This window comes from Puma concolor, chromosome C2 (assembly GCF_028749965.1).
Source record: "Puma concolor isolate L17-30 chromosome C2, mPumCon1.1.hap2, whole genome shotgun sequence".
NCBI classification, from domain to species: Eukaryota; Metazoa; Chordata; class Mammalia; order Carnivora; family Felidae; genus Puma; species Puma concolor.
In genome coordinates, this window is record NC_141675.1 from 32,067,834 (window position 1) to 32,088,359 (window position 20,526).

Sequence of the window (20,526 nt, forward strand, 5' to 3'; positions counted from 1 at the left end):
CTGCATTTTCCTTCTTTATCCATCAATGGACACATAGGTTGTTTCCATACCTTAGCTGCATGGGGTTGAAAATGGGGGGGTAGATATATCTTTTCAAGTTAATGTTTTCATTTTCTTCAGATAAATAACCAAAGGTAAAATTGCTGGATCATATGGAAATTCTGTTTATAATTTTTTGAGGAACCTCAATATAGTGTTCCATAGTAGCTGCATTAATTTACTTTCTCACCATGGTGTACATAGGTTCCCTTTTCTCCACATTCTCCTCACCAACACTTGTTATTTCTAGTCTTTTTGATAATAGTCATGCTAACAGGTGTGAGGTAATACTTCATTATATTTTTGAATTGCATTTCCCTGATAGTCATGTAGAACATCTCCTCATGTACCTACTAGCCATCTGGGTGTCTTTGGAAAAATGTTTATTTAGACCCTCTGCCCATTTTTTAATCAGTTTTTTTGTTTGTTTGGTTTGGTTTGGTTTTTGCTATTGAGTTGTATGACTTCTCTATAAATATTTGGATATACACCCCTTACCAGATATATACTTCGCAAATATTTTCTCCCATTCAGGATTGCCTTTTTATTTTGTTGATAATTTCCTTTGCTTTTGGTGTTATAGCCAAAAAGTTATTGCCAACACTGATATCAAAGAGTTTGCTGCTTATATTTTCTTCTGGAAGTTTTATACTTCTGTTATGTTTTTAATGAATTTTGAGTTGATTTTTGTGTATTGTATATGATAGTGGTCCAGTTTCATTCTTTTGCATGTGGCAGTTTTTTCCAACACCATTTGTTGAAATGACCGTCTTTTCTCCATTTTATTTTTTTTTAAGTTTATTTATTTTGAGAGAGAAAAAATATGAGCAAGGGAGGTGCAGAGAGAGAGAGAACCACAAGCAGGCTGCATGCTATCAGCTCAGAGCCTGATGCAAGGCTTGAACCCACAAAACTATGAGATCACAACCTGAGCCAAAACCAAGAGTGAGATGCTTAACCACTGAGCCACCCAGGCGCCCCTCCTTTCTGCATTTTATATCCTTGGCTCCTTTGTCATACATCAATTGACCATATATATGTGGGTTTATTTCTGGGCCCTCTATTCTGTTACATTGACCTATGTGTTTGTTATTATGCAAATAACATACTGTTTTCATTACTATAGCTTTGTAGTAGATTTTGAAATCAAGTAGTGTGAAATCTCCAGCTTTTTTCTTGAGCATCTTGTTGCTCAATACTGCTTTGGGTATTCATGGTCTTCTGTCATTCCATACAAATTTTAGGATTGTTTGTTCACTTTCTGTTAAAAAAAAAATGCCATTGGAATTTCTATAGGGATTGCACTGAATCTGTAGAATGCCTTGAGTAATATTAACAATATTCTTCCAATCCATGAACATAAACTGTCTTTGCATTTATGCAGGTATTCAGTTTTATCAGTGTCTTAATAGTTTTCAGTGTACAAGTCTTTCACTTCCTTGGTTAAATGAATTCCCAGGTATTGTATTCTTTTGGATGCAGCTGTAAACAGGATTGTTAATTTCTTCTTCTGCTACTTTGTATTGATTTTTGCATCCTGCAGTTTTACAGAGTTTATTACTTCTACACTTTTTTTGGTGGAGTCTTCAGGGTTTTCTGTATATGTCATCTGCAGAGTTAACAGTTTTACCTCTTCCTTGTCCAGTTTGGGGAAAAAAGGGAAATCCTTCCCTTTTATTTATTTTTCTTGTTTAACTGCTCTGTCTAGGTCTTCCAGTACTATGTTGAATAAAAATGGTGAGAGTGGGTATTTTTGTCTTGTTCTAGATCTTGCAGGAAAAGCCTTCAGCTTTCTACCACTGAATATGATGTTAGCTATGGGCTTCTCATACATGACCTATTATGTGGAGATATATTCCCTCTGTCCCCACTTTGTTAAGAGCTTTTATCAGACATGGATGTTGAATTTTATCAAATGCTTTTTCTACATCTACTGACATGACCATGTAATTTTTATCCTTCATTTCATTAATTTCATCTCATTGATTGATTTGCAGATGTCGAGCCATCCTTGCAACCCCGGAATACCCACTTTATCATGGTTTATGATCCTTTTAATGTACCGTTGAATTTCAGTTGCTAATACAAGTAAAACCTTGGTTTACGAGCATAATTCATTCTGGAAACATGCTTGTAATCCAAGGCACTTATAGATCAAAGCAAATTTCCCCATAAGAAATAATGGAAACTTGGGGCGCCTGGGTGGCCCAGTCAGTTAGGCATCCAACTTCAGCTCAGGTCATGATCTCACAGCTTGTGGGTTCGAGCCCCATGTTGGGCTCTGTGCTGACAGCTCAGCCTGGGGCCTGCTTCTGATTCTGTCTCTCTCTCTCTCTCTCTGCCACCCCCGCTTTGTGCTGTTTCTCTCTCAAAATTAAAAAAAAAAATTTTAATTTTAATAAAAAAATTGAAAACAGAAATAATTGAAATTCAGATTATTTATTCCACAACCCAAAGATACTCATATAAAAATGATTACAATACTATAATCTGATACAAAATAATAAATGTAAAGAAAAAAGAGTTAACTGGCACTTACCTTTGAAAACCTTCATGGCTGGTGTGAGGAAGACAAGAGAAAGGAGGCTTATTGTATAGGATGAATTTCACTATCGCTAACAGAATCACTGCTGTCTTGGCTCAGTGGAAACTTTTTCTGCATGGGAGCCATTGTATATGCTCACATGGATGCTGACTAGAGTACAGTATTAATAAATTCTTGTCATATACTATATTTAATGTAACTGGCAATAAGGCAGCAAAGGAAAGGGTCTATATCTGTAGGCAGCCTGACCTGGAATGAAGTAAAGCATTCCTAAGCTTAGTCTTGCATGGAAAAGCAAAGGACTGTCCATAGGTGCTTTGTAGTGACAAAAAAATACACTAGTACCAATTGTGGGCACCTTCCAACATTCTGAAAAATCACTGATTCCTGCCAAACACCACAACCTGAGACCGAGCATCCAAAAACAGGATACAATCCCACCAAGAGAGGGAGGGAGGGAGGAAAGGAGAGAGAGAGGGAGGGAGGAAAGAACCATTGGCTCAGTTGTGATCATGTGACATTCGGCATCACGTACTACTCATATTTCAAGACATTGCTCGTTTATCAAGTTAAAATTTATTAGAAATTTTGCTTGTCTTACAGAACACTCACAGAACAAGGTACTCGCAATCCAAGGTTTTACTGTATTTTGTTGAGGATTTTTGAATCTGTATTCATCAGTAATATTGGCCTGTAATTTTCTCATAGTGTCCTTGTTCTGTTATCAAGGTACTGCTGGCCTTGTAAAAGGAGTTTGGAAGTATTCCCTAATCTTCTATTTTTTTCACATTTTTCATTCTTTTTTCTTTTTGCTGCTCTGATTGAGTTCCACTGCCCTGTATTCAAGTTTACTGATCCTTTCTTCTGCTTTATCTAGTCTGGTTTCAAACTCTTCTGATGTATTTTTCAGTTCAGTTATTATATTCTTCAGCTCTATGACTTCTGTTAAGTACATTCTTATATTTTTCATCTCTGAGTTCTGTCTTCATCCATTCATCTCCCAAGTTCAGTGAGCATCTTTGTGACCATTATTTTGAACTCTTTATCAGGTAGATCACTTAACTTAGTTTTATTAAGGAATTTTTTCTGACGTTTTCTCATTTTTTAATTCAGAACATATTTTTTTGTTTCATCATTCTGCTTGACTGTGTTGATTTCTGTGCATTAGATAAAATAACCACCTCTCCAAGTCTTGAATAGTAGCCTTGTGTAGTAGGTAAACTTTATTGTTCAACCCTGTCCTAGCCCTTGTATCTTAAACCTTTTAATTGTCCAAGCATCCTCTTTTATTTTTAATGGCTCCTAATAGTCGAGGTTGTGCCAAGACCTGTCATTATCCCAGAGGGGAAGATTTCAGCACCTAGATGGAGGCTGGTTGTCATCTTTTAAAAGTATGCACATATATACAGTCCTGTGGGACCACAAACATAAGCCTCACTGGCCACCAGAGCTAGGCAATCTTAAGTATCCCCTGGGCATCAGTCTCCAAAATTGGGGTACCATACAAGTGCATAAGCTCCTTTCTAAAAGATACCAGCAGCTGGAATGAGACAAAGGGAGAACACAAAGATGGCATCCACTTGCCTCCATACCCTGAAAGCAACTCCATAAGCTCCTAGATGTGTGCTAAACCTGAAACCTACATTTTGGGCTGAAACTCCAACACAAGCAAATAGCCCTCTTTCACAGAAAGCCAGGAAGTATGTTTCAACCTCTTGTCTGTGCAGTACCCCGGATATAGTAGCCTGCTAAGAACTAGGTCTCCTATTGTTACAGTCTCATGGGGCCCAGGAACACAAGCCCCCCTGGCCACCAGAGCCAGGCTATCGGTGAGCATCCCTGGGTGGCAGCTGCAAATACCAGGCAGGGCTCCAGACATAAAAACAGGGCACCAGATGCATGTAAAAGCTCCCCTCCAGGAGATAGTGGCACTGTGTAGTGCAGCAGAGGAGAAGAGTGAACATGGTATGCTCTAGCCTCTGTCCCCAGAGAGTACCCCAGGAGGCCCCTAGATGTGTGTTTTAAGTTAGATGCCTGCCCTTAGGCCAAGGCTTTAAGATAAGGAAATGAGTGTCTTTCACAGAAAGTCTGGGTGTCTATTGGCTGCTTCTGCACTGGTCGCTAGCATGGGTGAGTCCAAGCACATAAGCCCCTTACGAGCCATTTCTCACTTAACTGTACCCTTTTGGGTCTCATGGACACAAGCTCTATAGAGATTTCCAAAGCTAGATGTTTTAGGGAGTCATCTTTTAGTTTCAGGTCTTAAGAGTTACGGTGCCCAGTATGAGATTCAAACCCTTCACTCCTCGGAAGAAGTTCCAGGTTTTAAGTTTCCTCTTGATTGTAGGTCACCATGACAGAGGTGGGGATTATAGTGAGATTGTGTGTCAGCCTGTCCTACCCACTTAGATGTGGGGTTTTCTTGTCTGCACAGTGTGTAGGAGTTACTCAGTTCTAAGGAGTCTTTTCAGAAGAACTTGTTCCATATACAGCTGTAGATTTGGTGTGTCTGTGGGAGAAAGTTCAGGATCTTCTTACATTACCATCTTGAATCAGAACTCTGAAATAAATATCATGAAGAAGTACCTGCACTCCTATGTTCATTGCAGCATTATTCACAGTAGCCAAGATATGAAATCACCCTAAATGTCCCTCAGTGGATAAGTGGATAAAGAAAGTGTGGGATACACACACACACACACACACACACACACACACACACACACACACACACACTGGAATATTATTCACCCTTTAAAAAGAAGGAAATTCTGTCATTTGCGACAACATGGATGATCTCAGAGTACACCATGCTAAGTGAAATAAGGCATGCACAGAGACACAAATACCACATGATCTCACTTACATGTGAAATCTAAAAACTGTCAAACACAAAGAGTCATAGAGTAGAATTTTAGTTAGCAGGAGTTGAGGGAAGAAGGAAATGGGGAAGTACTAGTCAAAGGGTACAAAGTTGCAGTTAGAATGAAACATACAACATGGTGAGTATGGTTAATAATACTGTATTAAATATTAGAAATTTGCTAAGAGTAGATTTCAGGTCTTCTCATCCCCCTCCCCCCCAATATAACTAAGTGAGGAGATGATATGTGAAATAATTTTACTGTAGTAATTATTTCACAATGTATATATTATCTCATTGTACCCCTTAAATACAGTTTTTACTAAAAATGTTTTAAAAAACTATAAAGGAAATTTAGCCACAGTGAAGATGTAGAAAAACATAAAATTAATTGTAATTAAATATCTTATTTAATCCACTGTATCTAAAATGTTATTGCAACATCTCATTAATATAAGAATATTGATGTTTTACTTTTTTTTCATATTAAGTCTTCAAAATCTGTTGTGTATTTACACTTAAAGATATCTCAAATTGGACTAGGAACATGTGGATAAGTGGCTACCATATTTGACCATGCAGATGTGAATAACAAGAGTTCCAGAAAAAAAGAATGGATAAGGGTGAAAAGAGGCAGGGAAGAAATAAAATACTTTAAGAAAATTTCCGAGAACTAAAGAATACTAGCTTCCAAATTGTGTAAGCTCTCAGAAAGCCCAAGAAAGTAGATGAATTAGACCCAGACCAGGATACTTCATCATGAGATTTCAAAATACCAAGGACCCAGAGAAACCTCTATAGGCTTCAAAGGAAAAAAAAAAAGTTATTATAGTCAAAGGATCAGACATCAGCACAGCTTTAGACTTCTCAACAATAGTGGATAGATAGAAGATAGTGTAGTGAATCATTGCCTTTAAACTTCTGAAGGAAAAGCACCACCAAGGTATAATTCTGTAACCAAAATATCAACCAAGTTAGGAGGTAGATAAACAGTATTTTCAACTATCTAAGATCTCAGAAAATGTATGTGCCTCACTCCCTTTTTTTAGGAAGCTGCCGAAGAATATGTTACACTAAACAAGGAAGTCAACCAAGAATGAGGAAAGTGTGAGATACAAGAAATAAGAGAAAGGTGAAAGGAATCCCTGGGATGAAACCATGAATCCAGTCTAGAGAGCAACCAGTGCAGTTAAAGTAGGTCAGAAGGAAGCAAGAAAGACTTCATCAAGAAAATCCAGTTCATAGAACCCTGATGAGAATGATTATGGATGTAGAAAACTGGCATATGTGGGCACTGAATAGTAACATGTACACAGAAATCTAAGCAAATAAGAGATAAAAGAAGTTGAGTAATTTATATTACGAGGTTCAGAAGGGCATGCAGGTAAAGTAGAAAGAGAGGTAGAAGAGCTAAAACCTCATTTTTCATTGTATGAAATTAATACACAGTTCTTAAAACAGAAATGTAAGGAAGGAGCAATATAGGCATCTTATCTGAAAATATAAAAACCAAAATAATCAGGTATTGAAAGTGGTTGATTCTGGGGAAGGGAAATAAAGGGAAGAAGGGGTCTGGCCAGTTTTTCTAACAAATTTTATAAAACTGTGTTCCTCTAAGTCTCAAGTATACACATATTAACTTATTTTAAAAGAAAATATACACATACTAACTTATTTTAAAAGAAACATGGGCAGTAATAAATCTGGGTGAATGAAGGACCTTACCAGACCATTGCTAACGAGTGTCCTTATCTTCTAGCATTGAGTATTGGTTCCGCTGCATGGATATGGATGGAGATGGTGTACTCTCCATGTATGAGCTGGAGTACTTCTATGAGGAGCAATGTGAACGGATGGAAGCCATGGGCATTGAGCCCTTGCCATTCCATGATTTGCTGTGCCAGATGCTTGACCTGGTGAAGCCAGCCAGTGATGGTAAGATTGAGTAAAAGACCATCTGCACTACTCACCTATGTAACAGAGGGGGGCCTTTAATCCTGGATTGTCCCAAATTACTGAACTTCCAGAGTCTTCCATACTGGCTTCCCAAATACAGAAATATTTAAGTTTCTCCTTTACCATTAGTTTAGAACCAACAACTAATGGCAAATCAAGTTTAAGAAATTTCCCCATAGAAACAGAAGGCAGATTAGTGATCGCCCTAGGCTGGGTGAGGAGATGGGGAAGGTCTGCTTGATGAGTACAGAGTTTCCTTTTGGAGTGAGGAAATGTTATGGAACTCGGTAGTGGTAATGGTTGTACACACTGTGAATGTACTAAAAGCTGCTGAATTGCACACTTTAAAATGGTAAATTTTATGTCCATTTTACCTAAAAAAATGGGATTTTATATAATAAAATTGGCATATTCATATACTCTTAAACTTCAGTAAAAGTTTTTTTCACTTGCCAAAAAGTTCTTGAAATTTACTGGATTTGTTTTTACATAGGCAAAATAACACTACGAGATCTGAAGAGATGCAGAATGGCACACATTTTTTATGATACTTTCTTTAATCTGGAGAAATACTTGGACCATGAACAGAGAGATCCTTTTGCGGTCCAGAAGGTACTGGTTTTAACTTCCCTTTGAAGGCTGCAGTATCAGGGGTTGTGTGCTACAGATAAAAACTGTCTTTCCCTGTGAGAATCTTGTATTTAAAGGGGTAACATTTAAAACATTTTCTCTCCTACTGAAAAGAGAGAAAAAAGAACCTAGAGCACATGTCTCTCCATAGCTAATCTTCAAGTTTAGGTAACCTGCATCTGCCTATCACTGAGTGAATTTTGTGGTCTGTATCCTTATATATTAGACACTAGTTACAAAAAAGTTTTGAAAAAAATTTGTCCTGTTTAAAAAAATGTATCAATAGAACCATCTGTATTAGAAAGTATATTGGGGTTAACTGTACCACATTCATTTCCAGGATTACATTGTAAATAGCTCTCCCTAATGAAAACTAGACGTTCTCCATAATAGACAGCCCTCCGATAACAAAACACTTTTTCAAGTGTTAATGACTATTGTGCATGACTATCAGTTTGAAGTCATTCTACACCTGAATAGAGATGAGCACCCTTACGCGTACACAAAAACCTGTGGACCCTCAAAAAGCCCTGAACATATGGTCTATGTCAAAATAATAATAATAATAATAATAATAATATCACCACTTCCCCTTCTCTTGTTTAAAAAGTAAAAATTATGTGGGGGTGCCTAATGGCTCAGTCGAGTTGGTTAAGCATCCAGCTCTTGGTTTTGACCCAGGTCATGATCTCATGGTCCTTGAGTTCAAGCCCTGTGTGGAGCCCCACATTTGCACTGACAGTGCAGAGCCCACTTGGGATTCTCTCTCCCCCACCCCTGCCCCCTTCCTTGCTTGTGTTCTCTTTCCCTCAAAAGTTTAAAAAAAATTTTTTTTTAATTCTGTTAGTAGAAAAGGACTGTTTGAGTTGAGTCCTACAGGAATACCAGAAACTACCAGAAACTTTCTTTTTCTTCTACATGTTGACCTAAATAGTAGTAAGAATACAAAGATCACCTTATTATTTTTTAAGTTTATTTATTTGTTTTTGAGAGAGACAGAGACAGTCACAAGTGGGGTAGGGGCAGAGAGTAAGACAGAGAATCCCAAGCAGGCCCCACGCTGTCAGTGCAGAGCTGATGCAGGGCTTGAACCCACAAAACTGTGTGATCATGACCTGAGCCAACACCAACATTTAGACATTTAACCAACTGAGCCACCCAGGCACCACATACGTTATTTTTTATTTTTATTTATTTTTTTAATTTTAGAGAGTGCAAGCAGGGGAGGGGGGCAGAGGGAGACAGAATTTCAAGCAGGCTCCACACTCAGTGCGGAGCCAATGCAAAGGTCAATCCCATGACCCTGGGATCATGATCTGAGCTGAAATCAAGAATTGGACACTCAACTGAGCCACCCAGACACCCCCAAAGATCACCTTCTAAAAACAAATATTCTACGCCTGATCTTGGGGCATATCAAGGCACATTATCACTAGCTTTAAAAAAAAATTTTTTTCCCGGCACCTGGGTGGCTCAGTTGGTTAAGTGTCCACCTTTAGCTCAGGTCGTATCTTGTGGTTCGTGAGTTTGAGCCACGTCAGGCTCTGTGCTGACAGCTCAGAGCCTGGAACCTGCTTCGAATTCTGTGTCCCCCTCTCTCCCTGCCCCTCCCCCACTCGTGCTATCTCTCAAAAATAAACAAACATTAAAAAAAATTGCCAATTATAAACCTAAGATGTAAGTTTCAAAGATGTCAAAAGGATGGAGTAGGGGTTCTTAAAATGAGTTAAGTATCATAATCATATTGTATGGTCAGTATTTAGGTATTTACATTCTTCTGGGCATGACTAACCTTACATCTGAGGGCAATGCTAATAACTCATTTTAATCATGGAGAAGCATTTTACCTGGAATATATAATCCAAGATACTGCCCAGATTGGAGAAGGAAAAGAAAATGTATATAGCCTTTTCCCCCTTTATAAAATTTGTAAGAGATGGCAGTATATCAAGATTTATTCTGATCTGCAGAGAACATTTTTAGTCAAAAAGTGCTCAGTAAATTCCAGTGACTGTGTTGAAGAGACATATGGTCATATAGAGATAAAAAGAAGAGCAAAAAGTAGCAATCGAGCATGTACAGTATAGCAAAGGAAATTATTTGGGGGAGAAGGGCTCTTTCTAGGAAAATAGCACAGATGACATGGTATCTGAGCTGGCTTTTACAGAAGCAATAAAAATATGCCAGGGAGGGGAGGAAGCGGTGGTCTGTTTCAGGTGGGCATATGTAAACCACAATCACTCCAGATAGCTGGTGTGCAAAGTGCCAGGGAGAAGAGCCCAGACAAAGGTCTCTGATTATAAGGCTAAAGAATCTAGACCTAAAGAATTCACTGCTGAGGAGTTCACTATAATTTTATGATTGGAGGCATACAAATCACTTTAAGAGTGTTACTTCAGCACCTCTCTTAACATGTTAAAATGAAATATTTTCAGGCAGGTCATCACAAATGTTCACTGAAGAAAACCAATCTCCAATTCTTTGTCTTTGATTATTTTTGTTTCCTTTCCTCTTTGCAATCAGGATGTTGAGAATGAGGGGCCTGAGCCCTCTGACTGGGACAGGTTTGCAGCTGAGGAGTATGAGACTCTTGTTGCAGAGGAATCTGCCCAAGCACAGTTCCAGGAAGGGTGAGTGAGGTCCCTGGGTCTTATAGAACTTTTTTAACAGGGGTAATCATATCAGGAATGGTAAAACCATCTTTAAAAAATCAAACTAGTAATCCTTTCTTATTTTTGGATATCCTGAGTGATTATAACCAACTTTAGTTGAAAGAATATTTTTCCAGCAATCTTCCCTTCTTCACTAATTTCCTAAAACTCTTCTCATGTCCCATTTCCTTTAATGGAGTTGTACTTTTCACTGGAAGCTAAGATCATCGTGCAGTCATTCTACTTTGTTAGTGATACCACATGCTGTAAAAACATTTAGCATTTACTAAAATGCTGTAAATACAGGATGAGACTAAAAGAACTGAAGCTCTTTTAAATAATCAAGGTGACCATGTTTAAAACAAATCTTTACCATACATGTTTTTTTGTATTCAACACTGAACAAGAATTTACTTCTACAACAAATTTGTAATAGGATATATATAATTCCATAAAGGGATCATGGTAAGAAACTATTCAAGACTTTCATTGCTTAGATCATTTCAGCAACTTTATAATTTGTTGGCTCTTTCCACCATCTTCTAATGATTTCTTTTGTAGTTCCTCTAAGGCTCTTAATGCTTATTAATGTAATATGTTTTGAACAGGTAATATATTCATATATTTTAATATTCAAAGAAACAAGGATAGTTTCCTACTGCCCAGTTTTCCTCCCTAGAAGCAATCACTGTGACCTTTTTTTTTTTTTAATATCTATTTATTTGGGGGAGGGTGCAAGCAGGGGAGGAGCAGAGAGGGGGACAGAGGATCAGAAGCAGGCTCTGCACTGACAGCACCAAGCCCGATATGGGGCTCAAATTCACGAACCATGAGACCATGATCTGAGCCGAAGTCAGACACTCAAACCGACTGAGCCACCTAGGTTCTCCCACATTTTCTTATTACATGTCCTTCCAAAGACACCCTCCACTTTATTTCCTATAGATATATATACACATACATATATTCATATACGTGTGTATATATAAAAAAGCACATATACATTCTTTTATTTCTTTTTTCTGTACACATATGGTAGGATATTATATTCATTGTTTGGTACTTTGCTTTTTCCACACTTATGTAAAGTTTCTGTTATAGAAGATGAGTAAGTTCTAGAGATCTGCTATACAACTTAGTGCCCATAGTTAAAAATGTGGGTATTCTGCATTTTAAAATGTTAAGAGATGGGGCGCCTGGGTGGCGCAGTCGGTTAAGCGTCCGACTTCAGCCGGGTCACGATCTCGCGGTCCGTGAGTTCGAGCCCCGCGTCGGGCTCTGGGCTGATGGCTCAGAGCCTGGAGCCTGTTTCCGATTCTGTGTCTCCCTCTCTCTCTCTGCCCCTCCCCCGTTCATGCTCTGTCTCTCTCTGTCCCAAAAATAAATAAACGTTGAAAAAAAAAAAATTTTTAAATGTTAAGAGAACAAATCTCATGTCTTCCTACAAAACACACACAAAAAAATACCATGAAATTTTTGGAGGTGAACAGATTTTTGGAGTACTGTGATTGTGGTATCACAGATGTATGCATATATCCACACTGATCAAGGTGTAATTGTTAAATGCATATAATTTTTGTGTATCAAACCTAAATAAAGACAAAAACAATAACAAAGATTGGGAAGACAACATGGTGAACCAAAAACACTTGTATTTTACAATTACTGAGGTATAAATAAGGCTTCACAAATATTTTGGGGGCCTTGAGTACATGAAAAAATTTTTAAAAGCCCAACAAATGGGAGATTATTTCATGCATGTATCTGATGAATGTTCTAAGTTTTTCTATAGCTGCACAATATTCTACTGTACAGTTATGCCACTATGACAAATAAAATGTTCTAATGAATAATCTTACATACATGTAATTTTATACATATGTAAGACAAATTTCTATAAGTATAGCAAACAGAGGAGGGTTTCAGAGAAACCAACAAGAAATAATGCAGACACCCAGAACTAGCAACAGTGGGGAGCCACTTCCATCCTTAGGTCTAAAAGGACAAGGAGATAAAACCATCATCAGAACCCAAATAGAGTAAGTATATGGAGAGAGCTGACAGGAGTTGTGACCTTCAGTAATGGAATTTAGTCAAACTATGGCAATCTAGGTGAGAGCTGCTAGAATAAATACCCAATTTCACTTTGCTCATATCCCTTAGTATCCTGCTGGCACTTCTCATTGGTTTCCAACCAGAAACAAGAAGATAAGAGAACTGATGTAGTCTGTTTGGATCAGCCTCCTTATCCACCTAGCTAAGGGGAGAGTAGATATAGAAGGATAAACATCAAATATCCAGCTCAGTACAAATGCCAACAGAGATTCTACATTTCACACCCTTACCATTAAGTCTTCAATATCTTTTTTGAGAGTACTGAAGAAGCCATCACCAAACTACTTTCTTTAATCTTGAGATATCCTTAATATGCTTATTCACAAAACTGGGGTCTTATTTTTATGTCATGGACCCAGAAACCCAGAAAAATCATTCATCATTATTTTAAGCCTGACTGAATAAGAAGGGAAGATAGGCAAGTGTATTCATAAGCATAATCTAAAATTTTTTTGGCACTGAGCTTCCTTAGTAGGAATTAGAGTAAGGTTACTTATGAAGCAGCATCACTACTGTTAAGAGCATCTGTGGTTGTTTATAATAGTGAAAAATTGAAGGTCTGATAGGAAGATTAATAAAATTATCCTGCATATACATAGTATAATTCCATGTAAACATTACAAGTCATTTTGTGGACATATATTTCTTGACTATTATAAAGAAAAAATTAAAATGTGGAGGAAGGCTTTAAAAGATCAAGTAAGGGGGAGCCTAGGTGGCTCTGTTGGCAAAGCATCCAAGTCTTGATTTTGGCTCAGGTCATGATTTCACAGTTCATGAGATCGAGCCCCATGTCAGGCTCTGCACTTACAATGCTGAGCCTTCTTAAGATTCTCTCTCTCCTTTTCTCTCTGCCCTTCCCCCATTCATACATGCATGTGGGCACTCTCTCTCTCTCTCTCTCAAAATAAGCAAACATTTAAAAAAGATCAAGAAGGAATAGTAAAGTGTAAGAAAGAAAATTAGGTATACATAAGGAAAACAACAGGGATCTTAGTATGTATTAGACAACAAAGCAAATGGAACACAAAAAATTCAAAGATAATAGAAAAACTTTTTTTTTTTTAAATAAAGGTCCTGAAATCCAAAAGGTCAGAAGTCATACCATATCCAGGAAATACTGATAATGATTGATTCCCAATATATGTCATGAATTTGCCGGAGTTCAAAGATAAATATTGGATAAAGGGTTAGCATCCAAAATCCATAAAGAATTCACCAAACTCAACATCCATAAAACAAATAATCCAGTGAAGAAATGGGCAGAAGACATCCAGATGGCTAACAGACACATGAAAAATCATCAGGAAAATAAAAATCAAAACCGCAATGAGATACCACCACACACCTGTCAGAATGGCTACAATCAACATGGGGAACAACAGATGTTGGTGAGGATGTCGAGAAAGGGGGACCCTTTTGCACTGTTGGTGGGAGTGCAAACTGTTGCAGCCACTCTGGAAAACAATCTGGATATTCCTCAAAAAATTAAAAATAGAACTACCCTACAACCCAGCAATTGCACTACCAGGCATTTATCCAAAGGATACAAAAATGCTGATTTGAAGGGCACTGTGCACCCCAATGTTTATAGCAGCACTATCAACAACAGCCAAAGTATGGAAAGAGCCCAAATATCCATCCACTGGAAAAAGGATAAAGAAGATGTGGGGTGTGTGTGTGTATATACATATAAACACACACACACACACACACACACACACACACACACACACATATACATACAGTGGAATACTACTCGGCAATGAAAATGAAATCTTGCCATTTACAACTATGTGGATGGAACTAGAGAGTATTATGCTGAGTGAAATCAGTCAGTCAGAGAAAGATACCATACAATTTCACTCATGTGGAATTTGAGGAACTCAGCAGATAAACACAGGGGAAGGGAAGGAAAAATAAGAAAAACAGAGGGAGGCAAACCATAAGAGACTCTTCTATACAGAGAACAAACTGAGGGTTGCTGGAGGAGAGGTAGGTGAGGGGATGGGTTAAATGGGTAATGGGCATTAAGGAGGGTACTTTTTGGGATGAGCACTGAGTGTCATATGTAAGAGATGAATCCCTGGGTTCTACTCCTCAAGCCAAGACTACACTATATGTTAACTAACTTGATTTTAATTTTAAGAAAGAAACTTTAATTGGGTTTCTTTTCCACTTAAAAAATTCAAGTCCTCAGACAAGGGAAAAGTAAAATCACCCTCGCCTCAGGTACCTCCATGGTAAAAATGAATATTAGAAGATCATAAAACAACACATACAACTTTTTCAGAGAAAAAATTTCTAAAATCTCAAATTTTATACTAACCCCAGATGACATTCAAGCATGAAAACACAAGTGGGTATTTTCAACATGTAAGAACTGAAGGGAATATAGCACCCATGAGCTCTTCTATAAAAAAGACAATCATAAAACCAAGAAACAAACCAAAATAAAGAGTCTGGAAATGTAGCAACCATTGGGGAAAAGAAATAAATAGCATTCAATCCATTCAAATGTAGAAAGAATAGAGATCTGGAAAAAAGAAATGTAAAACTAGGATGTAGAGAGGAAGAGGAAATATATGTATAACATCCTAGAAATAACAATTTAAATGAAAATGGGAGGTAGAGAGGAGGAAGAAAGTATGTGTAAATTTCATTGGCAAAACCTCAGTAGATACCCTTTAAAGCTATAAGTCAAATTGAGGGTTTAGGAATACTAATTTAACACTTGAAAAACCAAAGCTAGACTATTCCAATTCAATCAGAAAATGTGTATACAGAAAAGAAAAACACAGACCACAAAGCCTGAAGATGACAGAACTAAGGCAATTAATGTAAATGGAATAAACTCACTTATTAAAAGAAAAGGATTCAATTTTGTAATAACAACAAAGGTTGCATTAAAAACGAATGAATGCTTTGGAGCAGCCACTCTGGAAAACCACAAGGAGGTTCTTCAAAAATAGAACTACCCTACGACCTAGCAATGGCTCTACTATGTATTTAGTCAAAGGATACAAAAATACAGATTTGAAGGGGCACATATACCCCAATGTGTACAGCAGCACTATCAACAATAGCCAAATTATGGAAAGAGCCCAGATGTCCATCAACTGCAACGACGTGGATAGAACTAGAGTGTGTTAGGTGAAGCAAAACCAGTCAGAGAAAGGCAGATATCCTATGATCCCACTCATATGTGGCATGTAAGAACAGAACACATGAACATAGGGGAAGGGAAGGAAATATAAGATGAAAACAAGGAGGAAAACCATAAGACTTAACTATAGAGAACTGAGAGTTCGTGGAGGGTTGGTGGGTGGAGGGAATGGATTAAATGGGTGTTGGGCATTAAGGAGGGTACTTGTTGGGATGAGCACTGGATGTATATGTAAGTGATGAATGACTAAATTCTCCTGAAGCCAATACTACACTATATGTTAACTAACTTGAATTTAAATAAAATCTTGGAAGAAAAAAAAATAGTCAAAAAAAGCTATGCATCTGACAGCATCAGATTTTTGAAACAAAAACTCCAAAAAGAAAATAAAAGGAGAAATTGGAGCCTATTATTGCAGCCATAGTAAACTATACCCTGAAAATAGGTAAAATATCTTTGTAGGTTTTGTCCATAGACCATCTACAAAATATATATTAGGCTACAAACAAAACTTCAGTGGACCTCTAAAGAGTAACTGTAATTCAGACCAGCTTCTCATTTTAAGGAGGTAGTCTGAAAGCATACTGTAGTTTTCAGTCTCTTCACACCATTTGAAAATACAGAGCACCACTTAAGAGGAGAAACTTTCAGTGGACTAAAAGACGAAAAGGAGATGGGATCCGATTGAAGAGGCAGTCTATGCAGCAGCATGCAGAAGATAATTGCTACAAATAAAGGAAGCAGCACTTAAGGATGATCCATACCTGAATTTGGCTGAAACTCCACACAAGAAGGAGATGAGAAGCAGCAGTGTCCAGGTAGGTCAAACCTTGTATATCTCATCCTATTCCTAAAGGAAAGACAAGAGTGTGGGATCTTGGAGCAGAGAAAGCACAACCACTGAAATATCCACACCAGCAGCATGGTCCATCTAGCCCCTCATTCTCATTGAAAACACTAGCAACCTCTCATTGCCCCCTCCTAATAAGAAGCCAGTGCAAACAGAGGGAGTGGTCTGTTCCCAGCTACATAGAAAAATGGACAAATATCAAACAGTTGGAAGTAATAAAATACTCAACAAATGGAAGAACTTTCACTCTTGGAAGGCGATTTACTACAGCAGTCAGAACAAGACCTCAAGTTGAGTATTATTTACCATTTTTGGAGTGGTAAGAGAATACTGCCCTCTTGAAACAAGACTGACCAGTTTCTTGGAAATTGAAAAATTTTTAAATGAAAAACACAGTCATTGAGCTGAATAATAGAATGGACACAGAAAAAAAGTTTTTGATTTGGGATATTGATTATGATACTACGGTAAGAAATCTTTATAGAAACCAGTAGAAATAACAGCCAGATAATTCCCAGAATTCTGTTTAAACAAATAAAAATATACCCAGGGGCCAGCAAATTTTTTCTGTCCAGGTAGTGAATATTTTAGGCTTCACAGTTCTGTTAAAACTACTTACCTCTGACATATATATGGCTATAACAGTAGCCATAGAAAATATGTAAGCAAATGAATGTGGCTGTTTTCCAATGAAATTTTACTAATATGCCCTGAGATATAAACTTTATTTTTTCACATGTCCTGAAATATTCTTGTGATTTTTTTTTTTTTTCAAATTTGAAAAGGTAAAAACCATTCTTAGGTCACTGGGCTATACCAAAACAAGTGGAGAGATTTGGCCCACAGACTGTAGTTTGCCAGTCCTGTACTAGAGTAAAATTTCAGAACATAAAAGATAAAGAACTGAAAATCTACCAGACAGAAAAAAAACAGATTACCTACAAAGTGAATGCAAAAAGAAATGGAGCAATATCATTCAATTACTGCAAAGAAAATAACTTTAAATCTAGAATTCCACTCCTATTTAAATATGAGGGCCCAATAAATACATTTTCAGACATCCAAAGATGCAAAAAGTTACCAACCACAGACTATCTCTGAAAGAAGTATTAAGGGATACTCTTCAGCAAGAAGGTAAACAGATCCTCGAGGAAACAGTGGGACGCAAGAAACAAGCATGAGCAACAAAATTAGTAAAATCTATTCTTAGAACTAAAAAATATTGATCACATACTATTAAGAGTAAAAAGAGGTCATGGAAATACACTATGAATCTTTATTAGAGAGTATTAACACTGATGAATTTATATTTCTCTAATGACTAGTCTAATGACTAGAGAGTTAAAATATGTGTATTAAAAATTTAAGGTCAACCACTAAGAATAAAAACAAAATGGAAAACTCTAATCATTTTTTTAGAAAAAGACAATAGATTATTAAGCTGACAAAAATTGGGTAAAGAAAACTCAATCTGCTAAACTCAAATCTACTAGAAGACAAGCGTGTTATCAGCATTGTTTCGGTGGCAAGTATCCTAACCATAAGCCAAAACAAAAAACAAAACAAAAAACCCAGAAATACTGGCTTACAGAACTGAAAAGTCCAGGGGGGTAGTACTAACTTTAGAGACTCAGATTTCATCTCTTTCATCTCTTAGATAATATTCTTCTTTCATCTTTTCACTCTTAGCAAGTTTTTCATATGTGGCAGCAAGATGATCACTTAATAGCTTCAAGTTCAAATAAATGACAAAATCCCTTTCCCCTAAGTTCCATCCAAAGCCTAGGATTTATATCCCTTTGGCTCTAATTGGCTTAGTTTAGGTCCAATCCCTGAACCAGTTCCTGAAGGAGGCCTAGAACCAAGCTTCTACAAGGGTCAGGTCTATCCAAACCATGTTTTCCAAAGGGATATCAGAAAATATGGCCATAGGGGCACCTGGGTGGCTTGGTCGGTTAAGCGTCCAACTTTGGATCAGATCATGATCTCACAGCTCATGAGCTGGAGTCCCGAGTTAGGCTCTGTGCTGACAGCTCGGAGCCTGGAGCCTGCTTCAGATTTTGTCTCTCCCTCTCTCTGCCCCTCCCCCACTCGTGCTGTATCTGTCTCTCAAAAATTAATAAAAACATTTAAAAATTTTTTTTAAAAAGAAAATAATGGCCATAAAAAAGGAGAATACTATTCCAATAAAGGAACAATGTATGTCCACCATAGTAAGAAAGAAGAGACAAAAAGATATAGACAGTACAAAATAAATGGCCAGAATAAGTGCAAATATAGTGTCAATAACAAAATTCACATTGAATTAAAAATCAAACTGTATACTATTCTTTAGATCCATCCCTAACACAGAGTTAAAAGTCAAATGAATAGTAACAAGAATAAATCAGGTATGGTAACATTAATGAGACAAGTAGAATTCAAAGCTTTAAAAGAGACTTCCCCGTATTTCAACAGTTGGCTATGAAAATAAATTCATGAACTTTATGCAACATAAAATATATCTGATAGAAATACAAGGAAAGATTGACATCGCAGTCTTGTAAAAACCAACAAATCAAATGGACAAGAAAAAAAAGAAAGAAAGAAAGAAAGAAAGAAAGAAAGAAAGAAAGAAAGAAAGAAAGAATATAGGAATTAGAAAGTTTTCAAAGAGGTACTCAACAGTATACCTGGTACCCAAGAAATACACATGGAGCCATCACAAAAGTGCCTATTTATTAAGGCATGAAGGAAATTGCAACAACTTAAAATGTAACCTGAAATTAACAACAAAAAGTTAAAATACACATACTAGAAAGTTAAAAATAAAGTTGAAAAATACTCTAAATATATTTCAAAATAACTGTTAAAGTGGAAGTCAAAATTCAAATTCTAGTCTTTTTAGAACTATGCATTATATATTTATTAAAACATGGGATTTGGACAAGGGGAAATTTGTAACCTGTGGACTAAATTGATTAGGTTTTACTCTCAAAATGCATGAGAAAGGATGACAGTATAGACCTAAGTACATAGAAGAAGTTAAATAATTTTATTCAAACAAAAATAAATCTATTAATTTATAAACACAAACACACACACACACACACACACAGAGCACACTATGTACCAAGCACTAGTCTAAATATTGTAATTCATTGGGTGCTCACAAACCCTTTTTTTGTAGATGCTGATACCCCATTTACATATGTGAAAACTGAACCACACAAGGTTAAATAAGTTGTCAAATCCACCAGTATATAAAAGAATACATCATAAGTGGGGTTTATGCCAAGACTGCTACAGTGGTTCAACTTTGTAAAATCTGTCATTAACAAATTAAAGAAAACAAACACAAAATATAAACTGATTCTCTGAAGGCATATGATAAAATGTAATACATTTTCTGGTTTGGAAAAAAATCTTAAAACTAAGCAAACTGGAGATGAGTACCTTGTTAATGATAAAGATGGTTAATCCCACACCCCAGAAATAACCAGTTATAAAAATACAATAGGGAAAAATCCCATTCATTAGTATCAAGAAGAAAAGTGACTTGGAAAATATATATGAAGAAAATATAAAATTTTACTAAAAGGTGTAAGACAATTCACCATGTTAAAATTAATTCGTTAATTTGATATATTCCCCAAAATATGTTGTGGAACTTGATAAGCTAATTCTAAATAGAACAATAAATATACAAGAATAGTAATGAGTTTAGGAAAG

General features: G+C 36.8%; 1 protein-coding gene across 4 annotated transcripts in view; it reads left to right on the forward strand.

Moving 5' to 3' along the window:
- PPP2R3A (protein phosphatase 2 regulatory subunit B''alpha) overlaps positions 1-20,526 on the forward strand; it is a 218,689-nt gene that overhangs the window by 181,949 nt on the left and 16,214 nt on the right. For all 4 annotated transcript variants that reach the window (XM_086674343.1, XM_086674345.1, XM_086674344.1 and 1 more), the window contains 3 exons: positions 7,207-7,382; positions 7,897-8,015; positions 10,557-10,663. In XM_086674343.1, the coding sequence (XP_086530469.1) occupies positions 7,207-7,382; positions 7,897-8,015; positions 10,557-10,663 (402 nt within the window). The remainder of the gene's footprint in view (positions 1-7,206; positions 7,383-7,896; positions 8,016-10,556; positions 10,664-20,526) is intronic.